The following is a 19,386-nucleotide window of genomic DNA, read 5'->3' on the forward strand; positions in this document are numbered from 1 at the left end:
TATTAGGACACAATCATAAGCAGTAATATATAGCGTAAGAATCTAACGATCTTAAGTGTCACGTTTTATTTAAAAATCTCACGTTTTGAAAAACAAAAAATCTTAAAGTGCATCAGATAGAAAAAAATGGGTATTAAAGCAAAAAATCTTCTTTAAACATTCTCTCGAGCTGAAAAACAGGTCAGGCTTCTTTTCTGTCCAGGGGGAGGGGAAAGGGAGCATTTCATACACTCCCTTCAGAAAACATCCCCCCCCCCCCCAAGCAGGCTTAGAAACAATGTATTCTTGTTGTTACAACTTCAATGCCCCCCCCCCCCCCTCTCGCACAAATCCTGGCTACGCCCATGAGCCCGGGTAAAATAAAATAAAAATTACCACTGACGAATGGTATTGGTGACTGTAGTCCGTGAAAAAAAAAAAAAAAACACGATTTTCGCGGTTTAGGAATCATCTCATATCATATTTTACACAGAAATAAGCAGGGCCGGCGCGTCCATATAGGCGAACTAGGCAACCGCCTAGGGCGCCAAATAGCTGGGGGCGGCGCAGCACGACACATAACAGCTGATATAATATGTTTAACGATTATTGAAACTAGGTGATAATGGATTTTTGTAACAGTTTGGAATGTTTATATTGATATAAGTAATTATTTAAAGTCCACGGTGACCTGATTATGATTTGTAATAAGTAAAAAAGTAAAAAAAAAAAAAAACACAAACCTGCTTACATTTGATTGTTAACAAAGTCTTAGGCTTACGAGATGTATTTTGAGGCAAGGAAAATTTTTTTTGGGGTGTCTGGCCCGGGGAGGGGGGGGGGGGGCATTATGTTTTTCGCCTAGGGCGCCAATTTACCTTGCACCGGCCCTGGAAATAAGAGGCGTAAACATTGCGGCACAGTCTTTACCAAGACAGTTACTTGCGGTTTTGAGGTTGAGTAATGCGCTCGCTAACTTTAACTTCACTCAAGAGATTCAACCTCGCCCCAGGTGTAATCAGCCTAATCCTTTATATATTATATATATATATATATATATATAATACTTTGGTAATTTAGCTAGTTATTGGAAAATAGGGCTAATTAAAGCATTTATTTACGTCATGTGTCTACTCTTTTTATTAAATATAAACACGGTGATAATTCTGATTTCAGTGGTTCGTTTTTATGAATTCTGGGGGAGTCCGAGAATCGCAAGTCGCGATGACAACACGTGCTGGCATAAGACGACTCACCGAGCGCAGGTGTGTCGCTCTCCAACTCGATGAGCACCCTGCCGCTCAGGAACTGTCCCGGGAAGTACAGCAGGTTCGTGTTGTCGAACAATATGACGAACTTGAGCAGCTTCCTCGCCATGTCTGCGTCCCGCTAGCACACGCCTCCTGCGCGCATGGCGTCCCGCTGCCAACACTCGACACTCGACTGCGACTACCTGCCTGGCGGAGCGAGTTCCCTGGCCTCGCCGCGGAGGTGCGCTAGTGCTGCTCCCAGCGCCGCTCCCACCTGGCGGCGGACGGTGGAACTACACGCCTCCTGCGCGCATGGCGTCCCGCTGCCAACAACACTCGACACTCGACTGCGACTACCTGCCTGGAGGAGCGAGTTCCCTGGCCTCGCCGCGGAGGTGCGCTAGTGCTGCTCCCAGCGCCGCTCCCACCTGGCGGCGGACGGTGGAACTACACGCCTCCTGCGCGCATGGCGTCCCGCTGCCAACACTCGACACTCGACTGCGACTACCTGCCTGGCGGAGCGAGTTCCCTGGCCTCGCCGCAGAGGTGCGCTAGTGCTGCTTCCAGCGCCGCTCCCACCTGGCGGCGGACGGTGGAACTACACGCCTCCTGCGCGCATGGCGTCCCGCTGCCAACAACACTCGACACTCGACTGCGACTACCTGCCTGGAGGAGCGAGTTCCCTGGCCTCGCCGCGGAGGTGCGCTAGTGCTGCTTCCAGCGCCGCTCCCACCTGGCGGCGGACGGTGGAACTACACGCCTCCTGCGCGCATGGCGTCCCGCTGCCAACAACACTCGACACTCGACTGCGACTACCTGCCTGGCGGAGCGAGTTCCCTGGCCTCGCCGCGGAGGTGCGCTAGTGCTGCTTCCAGCGCCGCTCCCACCTGGCGGCGGACGGTGGAACTACACGCCTCCTGCGCGCATGGCGTCCCGCTGCCAACAACACTCGACACTCGACTGCGACTACCTGCCTGGCGGAGCGAGTTCCCTGGCCTCGCCGCGGAGGTGCGCTAGTGCTGCTCCCAGCGCCGCTCCCACCTGGCGGCGGACGGTTGAACTACACGCCTCCTGCGCGCATGGCGTCCCGCTGCCAACACTCGACACTCGACTGCGACTACCTGCCTGGCGGAGCGAGTTCCCTGGCCTCGCCGCGGAGGTGCGCTAGTGCTGCTCCCAGCGCCGCTCCCACCTGGCGGCGGACGGTGGAACTACACGCCTCCTGCGCGCATGGCGTCCCGCTGCCAACACTCGACACTCGACTGCGACTACCTGCCTGGCGGAGCGAGTTCCCTGGCCTCGCCGCAGAGGTGCGCTAGTGCTGCTTCCAGCGCCGCTCCCACCTGGCGGCGGACGGTGGAACTACACGCCTCCTGCGCGCATGGCGTCCCGCTGCCAACAACACTCGACACTCGACTGCGACTACCTGCCTGGAGGAGCGAGTTCCCTGGCCTCGCCGCGGAGGTGCGCTAGTGCTGCTTCCAGCGCCGCTCCCACCTGGCGGCGGACGGTGGAACTACACGCCTCCTGCGCGCATGGCGTCCCGCTGCCAACAACACTCGACACTCGACTGCGACTACCTGCCTGGCGGAGCGAGTTCCCTGGCCTCGCCGCGGAGGTGCGCTAGTGCTGCTTCCAGCGCCGCTCCCACCTGGCGGCGGACGGTGGAACTACACGCCTCCTGCGCGCATGGCGTCCCGCTGCCAACACTCGACACTCGACTGCGACTACCTGCCTGGCGGAGCGAGTTCCCTGGCCTCGCCGCGGAGGTGCGCTAGTGCTGCTTCCAGCGCCGCTCCCACCTGGCGGCGGACGGTTGAACTACACGCCTCCTGCGCGCATGGCGTCCCGCTGCCAACACTCGACACTCGACTGCGACTACCTGCCTGGCGGAGCGAGTTCCCTGGCCTCGCCGCGGAGGTGCGCTAGTGCTGCTTCCAGCGCCGCTCCCACCTGGCGGCGGACGGTTGAACTACACGCCTCCTGCGCGCATGGCGTCCCGCTGCCAACACTCGACACTCGACTGCGACTACCTGCCTGGCGGAGCGAGTTCCCTGGCCTCGCCGCGGAGGTGCGCTAGTGCTGCTTCCAGCGCCGCTCCCACCTGGCGGCGGACGGTTGAACTACACGCCTCCTGCGCGCATGGCGTCCCGCTGCCAACACTCGACACTCGACTGCGACTACCTGCCTGGCGGAGCGAGTTCCCTGGCCTCGCCGCGGAGGTGCGCTAGTGCTGCTCCCAGCGCCGCTCCCACCTGGCGGCGGACGGTGGAACTACACGCCTCCTGCGCGCATGGCGTCCCGCTACCAACACTCGACACTCGACTGCGACTACCTGCCTGGCGGAGCGAGTTCCCTGGCCTCGCCGCGGAGGTGCGCTAGTGCTGCTTCCAGCGCCGCTCCCACCTGGCGGCGGACGGTGGAACTACACGCCTCGAGACAACCAGCTTCTTACGGCAGTGACTGCGCGGAGGAACGGGGAGCGGAATGTTGTAATAGGCTTGATGGAGGGGGGGAGGGGGGATCGTGAAGAGCGAGGGGCATTGACTGACAAACGCTACCATCAAGAAGACGAGGGTGGGTGGAGAGGAGGGAGAGGATATAGCTCCTCCCGAGCCCGAACTGTATTTTTTTATCGATGTGGAAACATTATGAGGGAGCTGAATTGTTGCCCCTTGGAAGGGCATAGGGCAGCCCTTCAGGATATCTTTAACAGTGGTGTTTTTGAAAGGTTGTCTGAATTGTTGCCCTTTGGAAGAGCAGCCCATCATGATTTTTCTGACAGTGGTGTTTTTGAAAGGTTGTCTGAATTGTTGCCCCTTGGAAGGGCAGCCCTTCAGGATTTTTCTGACAGTAGTGTTTTTGAAAGGTTGTCTGAATTGTTGCCTCTTGGATGGGCAGCCCTTCAGGATTTTTCTGACAGTGGTTAGTTTAGGTTAGGTTAGGTTAGGTTAGGTTAGGTTAGGTCACTTTACAAACTAACCACTGTCAGAAAAATCCTGAAGGGCTGCCTTTCCAAGGGGCAACAATTCAGTCGCCCCCCACTGTTGCTGCGCCAGTGCACCTAGCGGCAGAAATTTTCCCTGTGCCAAAATCACCCGTAAGCAAGGGCGAAGCCGGGGGGGGGGGGGGGGTTAGGGGTTCTAACCCCTCCTTAGCCCCATTTTTTTTCTTATCTGAAAGCAGGTTAGCTAAGAGCCTGGGTGCCTTACTGCTACCACCGGCCACTGCACTGGAGGCGAAGAGTAAGCGAGCCCTACCGATTCTCCTTCCCTTCCCCTACCCCTGTCACGAGCAGAAGCTATAAGGTTTGCGACGCCGTGACGGGTCCCAAGTTTTCAAATATCTTACACCTATTGTATTGAACCAGCGCGGTAATTATAAGCAGGTGGTGACTGGGTAACTCTTCAAGCTAAAGCTAATTGTTTCCAGGAATAGGCCAGTTCTGCCGAAACCAACCATTTTTATTCCTTTTTTTTTTTTTTTTGTATTGTCGAGCTTCGAGCATGATTTATGATTTTGAGTGGACGTGGACAAGGCACTTGGATTGATTAAAATATCTTTAATTAATTTCTTACTTTATCACTCAAACAATTTTTTTTATTAAAAAATTAATAATATTTTTACCATTACAATATTTAAAGTTAAGTACCGAAAACTATTCAAATAGCACTATTTTACACCTTAAAATCCAAATTTTTCCGGGTGCGGATCCCCGTACCCCCCGCTTTAATAGGGTGGGGGGGGGCATGCTTCTTAACCCCCCCCCCCCCCCATACACAAATCCTGGCTACGCTACTGCCCGTAAGAAAACCCGTTTTATTCCCAACCTACCTAGACCAAACTCTACTTTCCCAGTTCAAATACAGGGCTTGTGTAAAGCTTATCGAAATATGCTTATGTAGCTAGTCAGATTGAATGCTACGGTACGGAGTTCAACTGTTATGTATAATACTTAATACTATTCTGTGCTTGAGAAAAGCTTATGTTGTTTATTGGGCTGGTCATTAAGTGAATTGTTTATGTTAATTGTGTCCGGCTTCATGCAAATCCGTGCGACCAATAGAAGCCGAGTATTTCACCGCAGTGATAGCCATGTATGTTTAGTTTTTAAATAATGTAAGTTAAGAATTATTTCAAATACATACTATAATATCTGTATTCGATTAGCGTACTATCAAATCGTTGTGTTATATTCTACACAAATAAAACAAGATGGCGCCAACGCAGAAGTCTAATTCGTTAGTCTCTCAAAATAACTACATTTTGAATGATAATAAGTGCGGAAAATGCTCAAAAGTGGTGCGCAATGGTATCCTATGCGAAAACTGCGACAAATGGTATCATTTTAACAAATGCAGTGACGTAGGAGAAAGAAATATTCCGACCGACGAGTGGTTTTGTGCCACGTGTTCAACACGCAACGGGAATGATGAAGTTGGTGACGAAGTACTTGTCTGCAAACGGGACTCAAAGGAATGCGCGAGAATGATTGTTACCCTAGTTGACGAAATTGCGTCGTTAAAATAAATTATAAAAATTCTTACAGAACTGACGGGTAGGCGTTCTCCACGGACAGACAGTGCTAGTGCTCACAACACACATACTGTGACGCGTACGTGTGCCTGTCTATGACTATTACAACTGCGTCTGACACAGCTAACACGTCACAGTTACTTATATTTGAGTAATTACAGATGTTATTACGGAGTAGTGTGTGTTAATTTAAGTATGTTAACTGGCTGTCAAAGTATGGTGGTTAGCTGTACTCGTGTATGATTAGTACCAAAACTAATAACATTTAATAATTAAAACAATATCAAATTATTAATGTAATTGATATTAAAATTTCAACACATAGATATGTACAACACTTGAACTGAAAATTATTGATCTGAATAAGTTGACTAGCGAGATTAGGTTCATATTATCCTAACGTTGTACCAGCTTATAAATAACCTACCAAATACTGATAGCCAGACATGAATGGATTCGGGTCCAGTTTCGATACTACACCGTCATTACTGAATTCTCAAGGTTTGCAACTACCGGTACTAGCTCAATTTGTGGTAGGGCAGGTTCTTCGGCCATTCAGGACTTCTGGGTAGATCGGTGGATGGTCGCAGGAACTTGTAGAAAGGGACGCTGCAATAGAGTTCTAATCCACTACGACTGCCGTAGGCTACGACTCATTGACTGGATCGGCGACACCAAAACGGTACTGAAAAACGTGTTACAAGGAAAGTTCTCACCGCGAGATGACAGGAATCAGTTGTAGGAGTCGCGATGCTGGAAGCACTCACGAAACGCCTCGTATGTCGTGTTAAGGCGTATACCCTGTATTCTGAGGTATTCTTCTTGTTTCCTTTGCGGGCACCAAGTTTCTGGCGACACATCGCAAGGGAAACGTCTTCTCTCGAACATGGCGTCTTAGAATCTTCACATTCCTTCCTTTTCCACCTCAACTTCCCAGGATTGTTGTAGCAACCAGTGAGCTCGCAACTAGCAGGAAGAAATACTCAGCAGTTGTAGTAAAATCCAATGTACGGTAATTAAACCTGTGTTTAACTCATGTAAAGCTTGCAGAAAAAGGAATAGGCGTCCAAAGAATAATAAAATGAAGACAATAAATTATTAAACTGCTGCCATTTCTAAGACTAAACATAGTGGCTGGCCTTAGCTATCCATATTAGTGTGATTGCTGGTACAACTTATAATACAAATACATATTTAAATATAATAATTAATTTACAATAAACATGAGATAATGAAATCAGCCTGTAAACGGGTGACTGTTTACAATACATGGTCCGACGTAGCAAGAAAAAACATCCGAAGAATTCCAAAACAACTGCATCCACCTGAAGTTGTCCCGGTCAGGAACAGGTTTGATGTTTTTACCAGTGAAGTGCGGGAATTTGGTGTGGCTGAGTTCAAACCCTCAGCAAAACCAAAGGCAGAAAGGAGAAAAAAATATCGGGTAAAGTAACACTGTATTCTGACAGCCATGGACGTGAACTGGCATGTAAAATGAACGACTCTCTGAGAGACATGTCAGTCATAGGAAATGTAAAACCTGGTGCTAAAATAAACTCTGTAACAAAAGACTGCAAATATAGTTGTAAGGACTTTAACTCTAAAGATACTGTGATAATTATGGGGGGCAGTAATGATGTAAACAAAAATGAGGGTGCCAAAGTGATAAGAAATTAAAAAAAATAATCTGTCTGAGCTGGCCTCAACAAATGTTGTAGTGGCGAGTCTTCCTCTAAGGCATGATTTACCACAATGGTCTTGTGTAAATTTGGAAGTAAAAAAAACTAAAAACTCAAATTGGCCAACTATGCAAGCACTTCAAAAATATACACATGGTAGATATCAGTGACTTTGAGAGAAAACTTTTCACAAGGCATGGTCTCCACCTAAACAGTGCTGGTAAAGATCTGTTAAGCACAAAAATTTGCAAAATAATTGAAAGAACAATAACTAAACAAGTATCAATCCCATTAGATTTTTATGTAAAACAGGGAAACTAGACACAGTGGCTGGGTCTGCAAAAGAAACTCAGCCACTTATATCATATTCCTCCCTAAAGTGCTGTGCAGACCCAAAGATTAGTATGGTAAGGTCAGTAATGCAAGCAGTCTCAACTTGTAAAAATATAAAAAGTTGTAAACCCTCAAAAATGGTTAATGTAAACTTAACTATTTTAAATCAGTTGAAAATTGTCCATCAAAATGTACAGTCAATTAGAAACAAATGTCTTGATCTAGACGTAATTATAAATGACTCCGATTGTAATTCTATACCTAATATTTTATGTATAACAGAACACTGGCTTAGAGAGGAAGAATTAGGTCTCTACAAATTGAATGCACTAGAGTTAGTGTCCAGCTTCTGTAGAAATAATTATGCAGGAGGGGGGAGTTGTATTTTTGTACGGTCAGGTTTATCTAACAACACAAAATGCAGAAAGGATCTTATGTTACTGAGCAGGGAAAAGGATATTGAATGTTCGGCCATTGAAATAAAACTGGAAAACATAAAATATTTTCTGATTTGCATTTACAGATCTCCAGATAGGGATTTAAATATATGTTTTCAACAGTTAGACAAAATAGTTAATAAGGTATGGAATGCAAAAAAAAAATAATATAATACTATGCGGAGATCTCAACATAGACTTTGCAAAAGACAGCAGAAATAGAGACAAATAAATAAATTTTTTTAATCATATGATCTGACCAACACAATTACTCAATTTACAAGAGAAACACGCTCCCCTCAATCAATATTAGACTATATCATAACAAATATAATCCTAAAAATACACTAGAGAAGTTAAGGACCTAGGAATAGCAGATCATTATTCTCAACAAATAACAATACGTATGAATGGAAAAATATCATATAGTGATAAATTTATAACATTTAGGCCAATAAATAAACATTTAGAAGAAAACTTTATTAAACGATTACAATCAGAGGATTGGCTAGATATCTATAACATGCAAAGTGTTAATCAAAAATGCTCTACCTTAATAAGTACATTAGTTAAATATATTAACGAATCATTCCCAACAAAAAACATAAAACTAAATAACCAGATCAAGAATAACAAATGGATTACCAAAGGTATACGAACTTCCAGCAAATATTAAAAAATACTCCACCAAATAAGTAAGAAACAAGAAGTAAGCACTTCCTTCCTTGAATATTACAAAAATTACAAAAACATTTACAGAAAGGTATTGTATCAAGCTAAAAAGATTCAATTAGAAAAAGCAATTCACCTAAGCCAGGAAAAAGTAAAAACCACATGGGGTATTACAAAGAAAGAATCAGGCAAGTCAGATGATAAAAGTGATTGCATTAAAAAACTAGAGGTTGAAGGAACCGAACTTACAGAAGGTGAAAAAATTGCTTCAGCATTAAACACCTACTTCACTAACATCAGTGAGAATTTAAATTCAAACAACAATGAACCGATAACGAAAGCTATAGAACATTTACAAAACCATGTGCCAGCCAAATCCAAAAACTATTTTTCTATTTCCAACCACAAAACAAGAAATTATAAACGTTATTAGTAATCTAAAAAATACACACACTACCGATGTTTATGATTTATCAAACAAAATAATAAAAATGTCCAAACACCTAATTGCGAAACCAATTACAGCGATCGTTAATGAAGCACTGGTAGAAGGAGAGGTACCTGATTGTTTAAAATTAGCCAGGGTCCTGCCTCTGTATAAAAAAGGTAACCCAACAAATCCAGAAAACTATAGGCCTATTAGTATCCTACCTGCAATGGCAAAAATATTTGAATGGGTTGTATATAAAATACTTATTTCATTTTTTACCCATAACAACATATTAAGTAGAAGTCAATATGGTTTCCAAAAAAATAAAACAACATCAGCAGCCATTAATGAATTCATAAATAAAGTCTTAAATGCACTGGATAATAATACCTTATCATCAGGAATATTTTGTGATTTATCCAAAGCTTTCGACTTAGTCAATCATTCAATTCTCCTAGATAAACTATATCACTATGGCATAAGGGGCACAGCAAACAAATTAATGGAATCATATCTGAAGGAAAGGAAACAGAGGGTAGAAATTAAAAATGTAACTGGTAAGAAATATTCAAATTCGTCAATTGTCAGAAATGGGGTGCCACAGGGCAGCAATTTAGGTCCATTACTATTTTTAATATATATAAATGACTTACCTCTACATATAGACCAAGGTCAGCTTATCCTTTTTGCAGATGATACATCAGTTATAATCACTGCCTCACTGGAGAAACTTCAAAATCAGTATAGGAGAAAACCAACGGAGCCATTGAACGGATGAAAAATTGGTTCTCATGCAACAAACTTGTATTGAATGTCTCTCTCTAAAACTAATTATATTATATCCAGAAATAGGACCAAAGCATATGAAAACAAGTTTAACATAAAATTCAATGGAAACAATATCTTGCAGGTTAACTCAGTAAAATTCTTAGGGGTATATATTGATGAGCAATTAAAATTTACCTAACACATAAATAACATTGCGAAAAAAAAAATTCAGCCTGCTATGTCTTGAGGTATCTTGTAGAATTAGTCGATTTAAAAACAATTAAAACTGTGTATCATGCATATTTCCATACAATCATGTCATACAATACTTAAATCTGGGGAAACGCCAAACTAAACGGAAATATACAAAAATTGCAAAAAAAAAAAAAAAAATTCATTCGCATAATAACTAAAGATAAAAAAAACATATAGTTGCAGAAAAAAATTTAAAAAATTAGGAATACTAATATTCGCAAATGAATTCATATACAGAACATTAATTTTTTGCTATAGACACCAAACCAAATTTAAAATAAACAAAGATATCCATAATCATAATACTCGAGGCTGCAATAAATTGAGACCCATACAACACACCACTACTCAATTTGAAATAGGAATAGAGAACATTGGCAGAATACTATTTAATAGCTTACCTTACAAAATAATGGAAATCAGCAACATAGATAAATATAAAGCTTCCATAAAAAATACACTTGTATGCAATCCATTTTACAATTTAAAAGAATTTATGGAGTATACTGCTGAAAGAGGGGAAGCATTCTGGCTACAAGAACAATAATATCCTTATACCCTAAATCCTGCTTAATTTTTTTCTTTCTTCTTACTTAATAAATATAATAAATTGCTTGAAATATCATGTCTGGGTATGTATAAAAGAATTAATGTAACATTTGTAATTCAGTTTGTCTGAAATTTTTTTATCAATGTTTGTTTTACTTCAAAGGTATATGTATGTAAAACTAATATGTATGTGTATTGTGTATGTAATACTATGTATGTATGTATGTATGTATGTATGTATGTATGTATATATATATATATATATACATATATATATATATATAAAACTGTAAATATGTAAATTACATGTTCCATAGCCTTATGGTTTTTACCAAAAGAAGGCTCAATGGAACACAAATAAATAAATAAAATAAAATACCATTTAGGTACGGTAGGTAATATTCGTATATCTAAAATAAAAATAAAAATACAATTAATTAATGTTTTGTTACTATGATGTTCAATATCATTGATTGCTTTTTTGTTATGTTTAATTGCAATGTGAAAGCGACAGACGAATAGCGACACGTAAATAAGTTGCGTTTCCGTGTTATTTAGAAACGGGCCTTATCACCAATATTAGGCACTTACGGGTTTTGTTGGGGGGGGGGGGGGGGTGTTTCTGTGCATGGTGCAACAAATGTTTACAAACCGCTGATTTTCTTGCTTCTATTGGGATTTAGCTTTTTTTTCTAGATTTCTTTTATCCGGACTATGCGGTAAAATTCCGATAGGCCGTCGTAATTATTTACTTTAAATAGGCAAATTTTAAATTCCTTTATAAAATCCACTACACTGCTGCTATCTTTGATGGGAACGTTACTAGTATCTTTGAAATTCACAGAGAGCGCTAAGTTCGCTTAGTACTTCCCGTTGCCACTAGATAGCAGGTAATCAATATTGCTGAAAATCATGCAAACTTAATTTAAGATCTATTGATTTTCTCAAGGTTTTTTGTTATTCAGGAGTATTTCGTAAACCTAAAAATACTTTTTATAATTGTCACTTAATGGTTCTTCTTTTATTTTGTATTTTTGTTCTTACAGTCTCAAAAAGCAATATTTTGCAAGCATGTTTCACAATGCGCAATTGAATATTAAAGTTACGACACATTCATTTAATAGGAGAAAATTAAAGAGAAACAAGGACTTAAATGGATAGAATTCATATGTACATAATAAAAATAAATCCCAAAATATGATAGAACACTAGTCACAGACATATATTATTTAACTTAAAACAATATTTAACGTATTTAAAACGTAAACAAACGGTGATTCACATTTCTACGTGCGTTTTCTGTATCCACTTGCGTGTCAATGTAGAATAGGCCTTAAGTTTTAAAAGTAACAAATATTGTTTACTTTTTCAAAATTATGATTAGTGCCTATTGACAAGTGGGAAAACGTAAACAACTCATTGGGTTACGTGTTATAATCGCTCTGAGATTATTAGGTAAGTATAAATTAACATCATGAATGCACATCCTCCAAACGTCAGCACATAGCATGCATGGTATTGCAACAATAGCACCATCCTTTGTAGCAGGGAAATCAGTGACAGTTCGCTCTCCGATTTCACTAGTAGATTCCCCGAATTTTATTAATAATTTCTCCAATGATCCACGTTATCATTACAGCTACTAGACTCATGTACTTCCTTCATACCAGCTTAGACGAAATGTCAAGCCACCAAAATCTCAACTTTCATACCCAGAGGTCCCGTGAAAAGGAATGAAAATTCAGTTATTAAAATGTAATCAAATGATAAAACGTTCGTGTTCTAATTTGTAACGTCTTACTTTTTTTTTACTTGCTAAAAATTTAATTAACGAGCAGAATTATGTTAGAACTAATTACAAACTCTGCCTCTTTTTTATACTTATTATGTTTATAAAGAACATTTAAGATATTTTTTGTTAGTTATTACACAAAATAGCCATGCGATCTCTTTTGAATGCAATAAGAACTGAATTACAGATAGATTATACGCCAAAATTAATTTCTCGCTGTTGGACTGTTGATTGTAAAAAAGAAGAAAAAGAATCATGAAACTGCTACACAAATTTACACTAACTTATTTATTTTCAATTAAACAACATATTCTTTAAACAAGTATTGATTAAAATCTCCGTAAGAAAATGTCTGAAGACAATTAAAACACAAATCCTTCCGTGACTAAATATGAAAAGTAAATGCGTAAATTAATCCATCTAATTTTAGTTTCATTTTAAGTAGAATATTTAAGGGCTAAGATAAGAGCAGAAGACGACATCTTGGTTTTTTGCCATTTGTTATAGTAAATTTATTTAAAGTATCAGATAATTCACTAAATGGTAGTAGCGTTACCAAAAGTTCTTGAAGGAAAGGGCTCGTGTTCAGTAACAATTACTTTTTTTTACATAAATATTTCCGGTGTCATAAGGGATCCGCCAATGAACCATTGTTAAAGTAAATAACCTCGAATGCCATAAAATATTCCCTACTATTTAAACACATATGTACGTTCTTTGAATGATTCTTGCATTGATTAAGATTGGTTAAAATAAAAAATTGAACATATTAAAAAAAATGGGTGCGTGTACTAATGTACGCGCGTGAGAAGTTATACTTCTTTGGCATCATTAAATAAATAATAGTTTAAAAAACTAAAAAAACACGCTTTATATAGAAAACCAAACTAAAAAATAGAAAATAAATTTTAATAAATTTTAATTAAGAATAGTGTAAAATTTTTTTAATAAATATAAATTAATAATAGTGTATATAAGAAAAAAATGTATTTTATTTAAAAAAAAAAGCGTGGGGTGCATGGTGTCAATAGTTATAAATATTTCTTTGACATATATGAGTAGAAGGATTATCATTTTGATAATATCTTAAAAAGCACCCCACGCTTTTTTAAAAAATAAAATACATTTTTTTCTTATATACACTATTATTAATTTATAATTATTAAAAAAATTTACCCTATTCTTAATTCAAATTTATTAAAATTTATTTCATTTTTTAGTTTGGTTTTCTATATAAAGCATGTTTTTTTAGTTTTTTTAAACTATTAGTAATTTTCTACTTTTTAGTTTGGTTTATTTATAATTTTTTATTTGATCCACTAGGTATAGAGATTCAGCACTTTTTGTTTTTTACTCAATTTCTTCTAGGTAAAAATCCTTAAACTGTAAGTTTTGCTCTCTGTCCAAACATGTTTTTGATATATCATCTGTCAAACTTATCCATATTTTCCGTGTTTGATGTCTTTTATTTAATGAGTTACTGACCTTGGCATAGTTTGGAGTATTTGTAACTGCTTGGTGTAGATTTGCAGGTTGGTGTTCGAGTGGAATTTCAAAAATCTGCCTATCAGGTATACCTATTGAGGTTTTGCATTTGGTTTTTGATTTCCCATCTGCTGTTGGTTTCACAGCAAAATCAAACCTCAATTTTTTCATGTTTCGTGAAATATTTGCAGAAAATGTTGTTTTATAATAATGTTTCACTCTTGGTTAATAATTACAGACAGATAACATAATACCGGATATTGATAAGTGTACGTGAATAAAGAAACAGTACATGCGCACTCGTAACTTACTTCACGAATTCCATGATATTCATATTTGACATCATAGGCCTAGCTATAGCAAGTACGGGAAAATCCAGAATTTTCCCCCTAGTTCATTACTGTCATTGAATATAAAAATATGTATTTTTTAATATACATAATTTACTGGTATACTAGTATACACATATTTCAGCCTACAATATTTTATGACAAGTAGTATTTTATTTTAACATATTGTTTAAAATAAATATTATGGATTTAAGAGTGCATATTCAAAACGTATCAACTGCAGTTTAGCATACATAGTAATAGTAACTGATTTTTTTATGTAATTCTAAAAGTTAAAATTATCTATTGATTTATTATGTAATACAAAAGGAGGCGATAACATCTTAAAATTTATGAAAAAGAGGTTTACAAAGTTACATCAAAATATACATTCACGCTAGAAAACGTTCACTTTTAAAATCAACATTAAAAAGAAATCCGATCTTGTTAAGTAATATCGTCAGTCACATCGGCTTCGTTAGATTTTTGCATCATTTGTTGTAAAATAGAAAATTAACTTTTATTAAGTGACCATTGTGTTATTTAATAATGACGTTTACTGAGTACACCTCCATGACTTTTGTTGTTAGCACCTAGCATGTAGTGAATATGCGGTAACAAAATTTGCAAGAAGAAATAATTCATTACACTACAGTAGGGAGAAATTCGTTAATTTGAACCCAAAACCAAAATAGTTACATAACATTGGCTAAAAGTATCATAAATACTACAGTTGTAAAATTCGATATCTGTTATACTTCATTCTCACTTACCTAAGAACTTTAAAATTTAAATTTAAACAATAAAAAATATATGTTTTTGTTTTTAACTTATTAATCAATGTTTTGTATTGTAACTACATCCAAACAATTGAGAGAAACTAATGAACCGTGAGTAATGTAAAAATTAAATTCCTCCATCTATGTCTAAGAACTTGATGGAATATTTCGTTATTTAATATAATACCAATTTCCAAAAATACAAATATGTCATGTCCAATTTTTAAAATCGAATAACGTTGTAAGCACCTTTTGACACCACATAATAAATAATAGCATTCTCTATTAATATTTTCACTTAATGTTATGGCCATAACTATTTACTTTACAATAATACATCAGACATAGTTGTGTTGTGGTCAACTGTGTAATGATATTGAATAACTTTCGCCGTGAGCTAAGCGCCGTGTCACTCTTCGCAGCCCGTCTTATCCTAGCGGCCGTACGCAGGCGCTCCTGGCGTGAGCTGCGGCAACTACTTGCAGAGGCGCGCGGTAGTGTTTTGTTGTCGAAGCAGTTGTTTCGCGAGCGTTTGTGAGATGTACGAGAAGTGCGTTTCCTGTCATGTGATGTGCATTCCACAGTACACAATTTTATTTTACATTCAGATTAAGTTTTAAATAGATTTTTATTAAATTACTTGCCTCAGTGACATGCAGTGCCGTATCTAGCCGGCTGGGGGAGAGGGGGGGGGGGGGCACCAGGTGCAAGTACCCACCCTGAAATGTCAGTGGTTAGAATTCATATCATAATAGCTACTATGTAGAAAATCATTTTACAAGTCAAAAATTTTTAACTAACAAAATTTTCCAATGTCCTTCGCAATAATTTCGGTGGAACATTAAAAACAGTTTTTCTTTTTTTTACATAGCGGCTTGTGTTAGTAAAACTATAATCCACTTGTAAGGTTTTCAAATCATAAAAATATGTATGTGGAGAAAAGTGAAAAGTTATTAACAAAATAATGAAAACTAACAAAAGTATCACTGAATGGAATTTATATATATATATATATATATATATATATATATATATATATATGACGATAATTGATAAGTACACCTTGAACACTAAAATTAAGAAATATGCTAAACTGTAAAAATTCCACTCCTTTTGTTAACAAACTCAGAACATTTTAAAATAATTATTAATTTTAAATTAACTGCTATTGCAATACGGAAGTGATGTTTCTGGTAACAAATATGACGTGGTAACAGCGATACTTTATGATCGACTTGGTTATTTCATTATAAATTTTTAAACTCCATTATTAAATATTATACATGTTCACAGCAATCTAAGCCTATTGAACACGCTACCGCCGCATTTTACTATGTAGCTTTCAAATCGCCATAGAATTAAGTTTACTTCCGCTCTCGAAAAGAATATAATGTTTTCTATGGATTTATAATACGTATTTATGTACTAAATACTGTATTGCACCGAAAACTCGAATAAACTAAAAACAAAATCCTTTACCTTTTTTCATTAATATTGTGATTAAAAAAACAAACAAGTTTTTTGGATAATTGTTAATATATTAATATTTTAAGAAGAATAAGCTATGGGTTGGTTGGCGGACGTTATTTCGTGGGGCGAATGATCTGTCCATCAGCTGATGGCGGGTAGAAGCTACCAGGTTCGAACAGTGTTGCCGTGAGGAACAGTGTTGCCAGCTGCTCCCAGAAAGTCGCAATGTATCTTCATCCAGACATGCTTACTCACACTGTTCGTCTCATAACCGTATTTCAAGGAAGACAAACGGAAAGGCATCCTCAAAGGAGTAGAGATTCCTTAATCATTTTGTTTCTTTATTTTCGTGTTTTTTCTTCATGATTGGGATTTATATAATAATATATATTTTAAAAATTGTTTTATCAAATAAATAAGCTTTTTTTATAGTATTGAACTGACTTCATTGGCACCCGGTATTTAGTCTAGTTCATTCATTTTGTAGTTTTCCAGGAATCAAACGTTTTATGTGCATGCTCTTTGGCAAAATGGTACCTGAAATTTTAGTATTGATTCTTCGTGATATTTTCTTCGTAACTTCACCAGTTTCTGAATACTTTCTTTTCGTCAGTGCATTGACTATGACTTGTCTCAGCTTGTTTTCGATCATGATGCCATGACGAAAGCTATTACCAACATTTTTCGTTGTTGAATGATTGTGTGTTTTTTTTACTCTAATGTAAAGTTTTTCCCATTGATTAACTCTTTCGATTTCATTTAACTCGAATGAATTAATGAATAAGGGCGTATCGTTGACATAGCGATCTTTAGAGATGATTAGTGGTGACGAGGTGAGAATGAAGCATTGACGGAATGAATGGGTGGGTGAGACGGTAGAACACTGAGAAAACCTAGCGCATCACGGGAAACGTTCACCACGTTTGCCACTTGCAAAAGAATTCCGGGATAAACCTAGTCCGGAATCTGACCTCTGAAACACTGTGTCTTCGTGTTGAACTTATTGGGAGTATGCGTAATGGTGTACAGAACGAAGGTAAAAGTGGTTTGAAAAAAAAAAAAAGGAATTTAGACATAATGCTTGTGGAAGTAAAATAATCGTACGAAAGTGATAGTGTCTCACAGTGTTATTATATGCTGTTTTTTTTTTTGCACTGTTTGTAAAAGCTATAATGTTTCAATCTACCGACATATTAAACTGTATTTACAAATATACGTTTAAAAGAGACGGTTATTTTCTTAAGAAAACAAAGCCTGGGCGAGCTGCACCTCTTTCGCTGTGATTCTATGTATTACCTAACTTTTTATGAACACGTATGCGAAGGTTATTATTTTTTAAGGTAGCCAATTTCGAAGTTTAAACTTTCTGTGGAGTCGGTCTGACTGAGGATTCTCATTAACTTATATATATATATATATATATCAGTATCCATAGAGCTGGTTCTCAGTCTAGGCGTCGCAGCGCTCACACGGCGACTGCACAATCGCGCCGGCCAGGCCCGGCTGATCCCGCGCTGAAGGGTTTGGGGGGAGCTGCTAGTTCGCAGGCATCCCGCCCGGGCTTTTGTTTCCGGCGCGCGGCCGTCGCGCGGGAAGCGGCGCTAACGTAGCACTTCCGGGCGGGCTCCGGGCCGAACAAAAGGCGGCGCGCGGCGGGCCGTTGAAAACTTGCCAGCCCCTCCCCGCCCCTCCCCTCCTCATCCCTCTCCTGGCTCTCCCGGGCCTGGGATGAATTTAATTACGAATAAGTCAATCGCGCTAAGTGGCCAGTCGTGCAGGCTTCTAAAATCCAAGCCAAGTACCTAATCTTTTTTTTTAATTTGATAGCAATTATGAAATTAAATTAGTAATGTTTTAGATGTCTACGTGAAATTTATTTTACCTTCTATTGACTAAAACAATAGACACCTTATTGGCGAGACCTGTGTTCGACACCCGACCGAGTCTAAGATGTTTCCAAAATCGAAAATCTCCCTGCCCTCCTACCCGGGTGCACATGCGGTGGGCAGAGCTACAGAAAAAAAAAAAATTAGTAGTACTCTGATGGCGGATGAGTTGTTCTGTTTTCGTATTTCGTTTTAAAACTGTACTCTAGGACAGTGAAAATGGCTACAACGCGTTTTTCTTTCTTCCTTTTTAAAAGATGGACATTAATGGTAAAAGGAAAATAAAAATGTATTGGTATATAAATCAAAATGCTCGTTAATACAACATTAAATTAATGATGGATTAGAAAATCTTTGAAATAATTTAAAGTTTATAAAACTGACCCAAAGTTAATTTATCAATAAAGAGTATCGACATTTCTTAAGATAAATTAGCAAAAACCATAGTGGATATTTAAGTTCCAGGTTGGCTTAAAATTTTGTTTGAAAAAAATTAATTTATCCATTTATCTGGGGGAGGGCCGCTGCAAAGGTAATAAGCCCAGGGCCGCGCAAAGTCCAGGCCACCCCTGCTATGGTGTTACGGCCACCCCTGCTATGGTGTTACGGCCACCGCTGCTATGGTGTTACGGCCACCGCTGCTATGGTGTTACGGCCACCGCTGCTATGGTGTTACGGCCACCGCTGCTATGGTGTTACGGCCACCGCTGCTATGGTGTTACGGCCACCGCTGCTATGGTGTTACGGCCACCGCTGC

At 39.1% G+C, this 19,386-nt stretch overlaps 1 protein-coding gene across 2 annotated transcripts in view; it reads right to left on the reverse strand.

Annotated features, from left to right (window-relative positions):
• The window catches only part of LOC134541918 (arrestin domain-containing protein 17), a 40,156-nt gene extending 36,599 nt beyond the window's left edge, over positions 1-3,557 (reverse strand). Inside the window, exon 1 of one of the 2 annotated variants that reach the window (XM_063385661.1) lies at positions 1,236-3,557. In XM_063385661.1, the coding sequence (XP_063241731.1) occupies positions 1,236-1,356 (121 nt within the window). In that variant the 5' untranslated portion in view covers positions 1,357-3,557. The remainder of the gene's footprint in view (positions 1-1,235) is intronic. The other variant, XM_063385662.1, reaches the window with a different exon arrangement.
• Positions 3,558-19,386: the final 15,829 nt, after the last annotated feature.

This window comes from Bacillus rossius (genome assembly GCF_032445375.1).
Source record: "Bacillus rossius redtenbacheri isolate Brsri chromosome 4 unlocalized genomic scaffold, Brsri_v3 Brsri_v3_scf4_2, whole genome shotgun sequence".
NCBI lineage: Eukaryota > Metazoa > Arthropoda > Insecta > Phasmatodea > Bacillidae > Bacillus > Bacillus rossius.